Source organism: Pinus tabuliformis, chromosome 9 (genome assembly GCF_031772625.1).
Source record: "Pinus tabuliformis cultivar Carrire ecotype Pingquan chromosome 9, CPIR1, whole genome shotgun sequence".
NCBI classification, from domain to species: domain Eukaryota; kingdom Viridiplantae; phylum Streptophyta; class Pinopsida; order Pinales; family Pinaceae; genus Pinus; species Pinus tabuliformis.
The window spans coordinates 1,279,877,994-1,279,884,967 of NC_142307.1; the positions used below are offsets into that span (position 1 = coordinate 1,279,877,994).

General features: G+C 30.1%; 1 protein-coding gene across 1 annotated transcript; it reads left to right on the forward strand.

The window, feature by feature from the left end:
- The first annotated feature begins 3,469 nt into the window (after positions 1–3,469).
- LOC149153236 (AT-hook motif nuclear-localized protein 21-like) lies at positions 3,470–4,129 on the forward strand. Its single transcript, XM_089443746.1, has one exon. It carries the CDS (start codon positions 3,470–3,472, stop codon positions 4,127–4,129), a length of 660 nt encoding a protein of 219 aa, XP_089299872.1.
- The last annotated feature ends 2,845 nt before the right edge of the window (positions 4,130–6,974 follow it).

Here is a 6,974-nt window from a genome sequence, read left to right on the forward strand (position 1 = left end):
TATGTTGTCTCGTCTGGTGTTTGTTTTGAAATATGTGATATGTTGTCTTGTTTGGTTAAACCGTTTCTTTCGTTCGTTTTTATTGTATTGAATGCTATGTTTAGATATTTGCGTTCTTTTTTATTGTATTGAATGCTATATTTCGATATTTTGTGTTTTGAAATCTGTGAGCGAAATCTTTACTTTTGTTAGTTTCTTTGTGTCAAGGGGCGATTTACAATTTGCTTTTCTTTGTGTGAAAAGGCGATCTACAGTTGAGGAGGAGGACAAGGAGATGTTATCACTAAATATTAATTAATATTTAAGAATAATAAAATAATACTTATCTTAACCAATTATAAAATTAAAAAAATAATACTTATCTTATAACCAAAAAATAAAAAAAATAATACTTATCTTATAACCAAAAAATCAAAAGGAAAAGAAAAAATCAAAAGGAAAAGAAAAAATAATACTTATCTTATAACCAAAAAATCAAAAGGAAAAGAAAAAATCAATTGTGCACATTAAAAGTAAAAAAACCCTTCAGTTTTCATCTTAAAGAAAGTATCTTTAATTGTAAAAGTAAACTTCAATTTCAATTTTACAATTAAACTTCAATTTCAATTTTCATCTTAAACTTCAATTTTAATTGTAAAAGTAAACTTCTTTAATTGTAAAAGTAAACTTCAATTTCAATTTTACAATTAAACTTCAATTTCAATTTTCATCTTAAACTTCAATTTTAATTGTAAAAGTAAACTTCAATGTAAACTCCATTACTTCAATTTTCAAGTAATTTTCATTTTCATAAAGAAAGTAGTAAGATATGGAGTATAAGGCATTTTCATAAAGAAAGTAGTAAGATATGGAATATAAGGGAGATATGTAATTCCTTCACTATTTAATAGATATAGAGTAATAGATATAGAGTATAAGGGAGATATGTAATTCCTTCACTATTTAATATTATGGAGTATAAGGGAGATATGTAATTCCTTCACTATTTAATATTATGGAGTATAAGGGAGATATGTAATTTCTTCACTACTTAATATGGAGTACTTCACTACTTAATATGGAGTGTAAGGGAGATATGTAATTTTTTCATTTTCATAAAGAAAGTAGTAAGATATGGAGTATAAGGGAGATATGAAATTCCTTCACTATTTAATATTATGGAGTATAAGGGAGATATGTAATTCCTTCACTATTTAATATTATGGAGTATAAGGGAGATATGTAATTCCTTCACTATTTAATATTGTGGAGTATAAGGGAGATATGTAATTTCTTCACTATTTAATATGGAGTACTTCACTACTTAATATGGAGTGTAAGGGAGATATATAATTTTTTCAGTAATATGGAGTACTTCACTACTTAATATGGATTATAAGGGATTATAAGGGAGATATGTAATTCCTTCACTACTTAATATGGAGTACTTCATTATTTAATATGGAGTTGACAAATGACATAAAAAATAATATTATCGATACTACATTATGTGTAATCCATCTAATGGAGTTGACAAATGACATAAAAAATAATATTATCGATACTACATTATGTGTAGTCCATCTAATATTACATTATGTGTAATCCATTTGTAATATATGTTATGCTTAGTTGACATATAATACTACATTATGTGTAATCCATCTGTAATATATGTTATGCTTAGTTGACATATGGAATTAACAAATGACATAAAAAATAATATTATTAATACTACATTATGTGTAATGTTATGTTTAGTTGACATGTAACATTTAAAACAAAAATATATTAATAACAAAAAAAAATATTTATTATTAATTATTAACTTTATATATAGAAAAATAAAATAATATAAATTGAAAATTTTAAAATTCCACTCTCTATTGGAAATTATATATATATATATATATTTGATGTTACATGTTCTAGTGCTTGATAGAATTGGGGTTATCATGGATATTAATTCTAGATCTATCAAGAGTCTAGGGGAATCAAATTTGTCTTGGTGTTAACTTTATTTTTTTTAATTTTGCACTAAAAAGAAGATTGCATTATGAGAGATTTGATGCTTTTTGCACTTGGTAAATAAAAAATCTGAGTTTGATAAATCAAGAAGTAATATGACCCTATGGTAATATATAACAAATTGAAATTATAGAGTTAAGGTTTATGTGAGAAGAACAATTTTGATTTGATATTTCTTGATCCATGACATTAGAATTTTAGAAGTTTCTAGTGAGCAAGTGTGACTCATCATGAGGACACTCAAATATCAAATCAAAATTACTCAAATATCAAATCAAAATTGAAACTTAATTATTTTTTAATTTAAATGTAATATTTTTTTTGGTTGCATGAGGACACTCAAATATCAAATCAAAATTGAAACTTAATTATTTTTTAATTTAAATGTAATATTTTTTTTGGTTGCTAGCAAAATTGAAACTTTTTTTAATTTAAATGTAATATTTTTTTTGTTTGCTAGCTTATGTGAGTCCTCATATCACAGGCATGCCTAACCTGTAACTTGCGTAGTAAAGACCTAAGGGCATCTTATTCATGAAATCCTCATATGATTAGCATACCTAGACTTGAGTAGCAGAGACTTAGATGTCAAATCAACTAAAATTCTCACCCAACCTAACCCAACCTAAACCACACCATAAAATCTCAGCCAACTTAAACCACATTAAGTCCTACACTAACTTTTAACATGAATAAAAATTTCACCACTAAATTTCGAATTTATAACATTCACAAAATGTGTCGACAGAACACACTATCACCCTCATGAACCTTAAGTGTAATAATTTTACCCACGCCTTTATTTATTATTTTTATAAATCTCTCCATAACAATTTAATAATTGCTTCTTGTATTTATTTATTATTTCCAAAGGTCGGATGGAGTCGCCCATTTACATAACTTATTATTTTTTAAGGTTCTCGTAGAATTATTTTGTCATTTTTAAAGGATTCATGGAGTTCGCATTATACGAGTTAGCATATTTTTTTAAAAGCTACGTGGAGTTACCATGATAAATTGCTTGAAACGTGGAGACTATTTACGGAAGATTGTGCCTTAATTTACTCTATAATCGGTGATCTTGAAGGAGAGAGGATCACTAATAGATCGAAGAAACGCATTTTCTGCTCTTGGTTTTATTCGGATAGCTAATTGTCTGCAGATGTAGGTTTCTTCAACCGTTTTTCCTGTTGATATATTTGTTTGTCAAAATTCTTCTGTGGGAAACTCCATTCAATTTTTCAATTTACAGGAATAGGGGTTGGCACAATTGTTATGTTGCAGTGAAAATAACTTGGGGCCGGCAGATAATAGGCAAAGGGCATTTGTTTTTTCCTTATGATAAAGGTCCTAGCATAGTATATATCTTTGATTTTGTTTAGCTCTGCCATAATTTTCCTGTGGATATCCTTTGGCTTTTGTTTTCATTATTTTTGTTGCTTCAGCGAATCTGTTGTTAGAGATGGAATCAAAGCTTTTTTCAGCTGCTATTGGGTCGCTGGATCCATTCCAACAGCATTGCAACTTTCCAACAGTCAAAGAAGAGAACACAGATGGTGAACAGAATATTAACAACAGTACCCAGCAGTTAGTCAGAAGGGGCCGTCCGTCTGCTTCCAGAAACAAACAGAAAGAAAGTTCTGTGCTATACGAAGACAGCGTTGATGCAATCATGCCTCATGTTGTACAACTTCAACCTGGAGCTGATATAGTTCAGTGCCTACGTGGATTTTACCGAAGGCTTCAAGTAGGGGGTCTCTATGTGATGAGCGCTCTAGGGAGGGTGGTGGATGTGGCCATCTGCATGGCTGGGCAAGTGAGATTCTTGCGTGGCATGTGTCAGATACTTTCACTGTGTGGCACGTTTCTCCCACATTGCAACTCTCTCTCTCTTTCCGTTCTTGACTCTGAAGGAAGCGTGATCGCAGGGTTAGTTGACGGGGTTCTTCGAGCAGCTGGTCCCGTTACCATTGTTGTTGGGTCATGCGTTGATCCATCTTTTCACAGAGTTCGCCCCATTTCTGGCAATGGGGAAGAAGGCAACGGCAATATAGCGTGCCCTAGTAGTCGTTCATTCCCTTCATTCCGTGAGGCCACTCATGGGAGAACACCACCTCTTTGATTGTCATGCATGGCGAGGTTAAGGTATTTTTCTGTTCCTGAATGAAAGAAAGAGACGTTTCAAGATTGATTGTATGAACTCTATGACGTGACATTTTTGAAACTAAAACCAGGTATATATATCCATAATTATGATCATGGATTTGTCCATTTCTTAAATATAAGAGACTTGAACCAGGATTAATTTCAATGTTCAAGCTTTAGAGGTTAACAATTATTTATTTATTTCTTTTAAAGATTGTTTGCGTTAGCTATCTCAAAACAGGCAAATGTTAATCTCATAATATAGTTGGAAAATAAGCCAAGCTGTGCATTGAATAAAAGAACATACAAATCTCTCTGTAATTATGCACGGTCGTTACACAGATTAGGTTAAAAATAGATTTTTGAAAAATATTATGGTTAGATTGCTTGCGCATTCATTACAGATATGTTGTCTTTGGTTTTTGTTTTGAAATATGTGAGCATGGTTAGAAACCGTTTCTTTCGTTCGTTTTTATTGTATTGAATGCTATGTTTAGATATTTGTGTTCTTTATTATTGTATTGAATGTTATTTTTAGATATTTTCTGTTTTGAAATCTGTGAGCATGGTTAGAAACCTTTTCTTTTGTTAGTTTTTATTGTATTAAATGTTATATTTAGATATTTTTCTCCATCATTCAACTAGGAAAGAATGTAGTATGGTACTAGGAAAGAATGTAGTATGGTATTGTTGGTTATTCCTTATTTGTGAAAGTATTCTGAGGGTATTTTATTACTGAATGCTTTTGAGATTCTATGTAACCTTTTATATATCATTTTTTTATAATTACATAACTAGGTTATTTTGGGCTTACCCTGATTACTAGTAAGCTGATGTAGATTTGGTGCACGATTGGATTCTTTTTCCTTTTTTCTTTTTTCTCTCATCTTTATAGAGGGGATTCTCTTTTTTGGTCTTTTTATCTATATAAACAACTTAATAGTTATATTTTATTATTATTATTATTATTTTTTTCTCTTATTTTGATAAATTCTTTAATGTTTTTGTGTCTCATCTTTATAAAGTTCTTTAATGTTCTTTAATGTGGGGATTCTCTTTTTTGGTCTTTTTATCTATATAAACAACTTAATAGTTATATCTTACTATTTTCTTGCCTTATAGTCTTTCTTTCATCGACTATTGGGGTTATCTTATAGTCTTTCTTTCATCGACTATTGGGGTAATTGAAAATAAAGTGATTACATCAGGTATACTAGAATGCACAAGGGGTTAAACCTACTCCAGGCGGGTACCTTAAAATGTCGACCCCTCCCCTGCTGCTTGTTATTCATGAATTGGTCGGGGGCCTGGGTCGTAAAAATAGGATTCGTTGGGCAATTCCCTCCTCCCGATGGGCCCGCTCTCCAGTGGACTATTGGGGTAGGGGTTATAGTCTTTCATCGACTATCTTTAATTGGAGTTATTGGGGTTATAGTCTTTTTTCATCGACTATTGGGGTAGGGGTTATAGTATTTCATCGACTATCTTTTATTTTTTATTGGGGTGATTGAGGTTAGAGTCTTTCATCGAGTATCTTTATGGTCTTTCATCTCTATAAATTTAATAGTTATATCTTATCAGTCTTTCTTCACTCTTAGTTTTAATAGTTATATCTTATCCGTCTTTCTTTACTCTTAGTCTTATTTCATTGACTATTGGGGTAGGGGTTATAGTCTTTCATCGACTATCTTTAATGGGGTTATGGGCGTTATAGTCGATTAATAGTTATATCTTATCAGTCTTTCTTTCATCGACTACTCTGGTTATAGTCTTACAGGGTTCCCCTATTGGGGGTAGGGGTTTCATCGACTACTCTGGTTATAGTCTTACAGGGTTCCCCTATTGGGGGTAGGGGTTATAGTCTTATCTTATCAGTCTTTCTTTCATCGACTACTCGGGTTATAGTCTTACAGGGTTTCATTGACTATTGGGGTAATGGGTTATAGTCTTTCATCGAATATCTTTAAATGGGGTCTTTAATGGGTTATTGGGGTAATAGACTACTCGGGTTATAGTCTTACAGGGTTTCATTGACTATTGGGGTAATGGGTTATAGTCTTTCATCGAATATCTTTAAATGGGGTCTTTAATGGGTTATTGGGGTAATAGTCTTTCATCGACTATTTTTATGGGGGTTTATGGTTTTTCATCTCTATAAATTTAATAGTTATATTTTACCATTTTTTTATTTTTATGGGGTTTATGGTCTTTCATCTCTATAAATTTAATAGTAAAATATTTTCTTATCTTTATGGGGGTTTATGGTCTTTCATCTCTATAAATTTAATAGTTATATTTTACCATTTTCTTTTCTTTAATGTGAAGTTTAATAGTTATATTTTACCATTTTCTTATCTTTATGGGTTTATGGTCTTTCATCTCTATAAATTTAATAATAGTTATATTTTACCATTTTCTTTTCTTTAATGTGAAGTTATGGTTTTTCATCTCTATAAACTTAATACTTAATAGTTATATCTTATTTTTGGGGATTCTCATTTTTTTGGTTTTTTTATCTCTATAAACTTAATACTTAATAGTTATATCTTATTTTTGGGGATTCTCATTTTTTTGGTTTTTTTATCTCTATAAACTTAATAGTATCAATAGTTATATGTTATTTGTTATTTTTTTTTCTTTAATGTGCTATTATACACTTAATAGTTATATTTAACTATATATGTTATTTGTTTTTTTTTTTCTTTAATGTGGTATTATACACTTAATAGTTATATTTAACTATTTTTTTCTTTAATGTGGGATTACATTAATATTTATATTATCATTTTTTTCTCTAGGGTTATGGTGTAGATTTGGTCGAG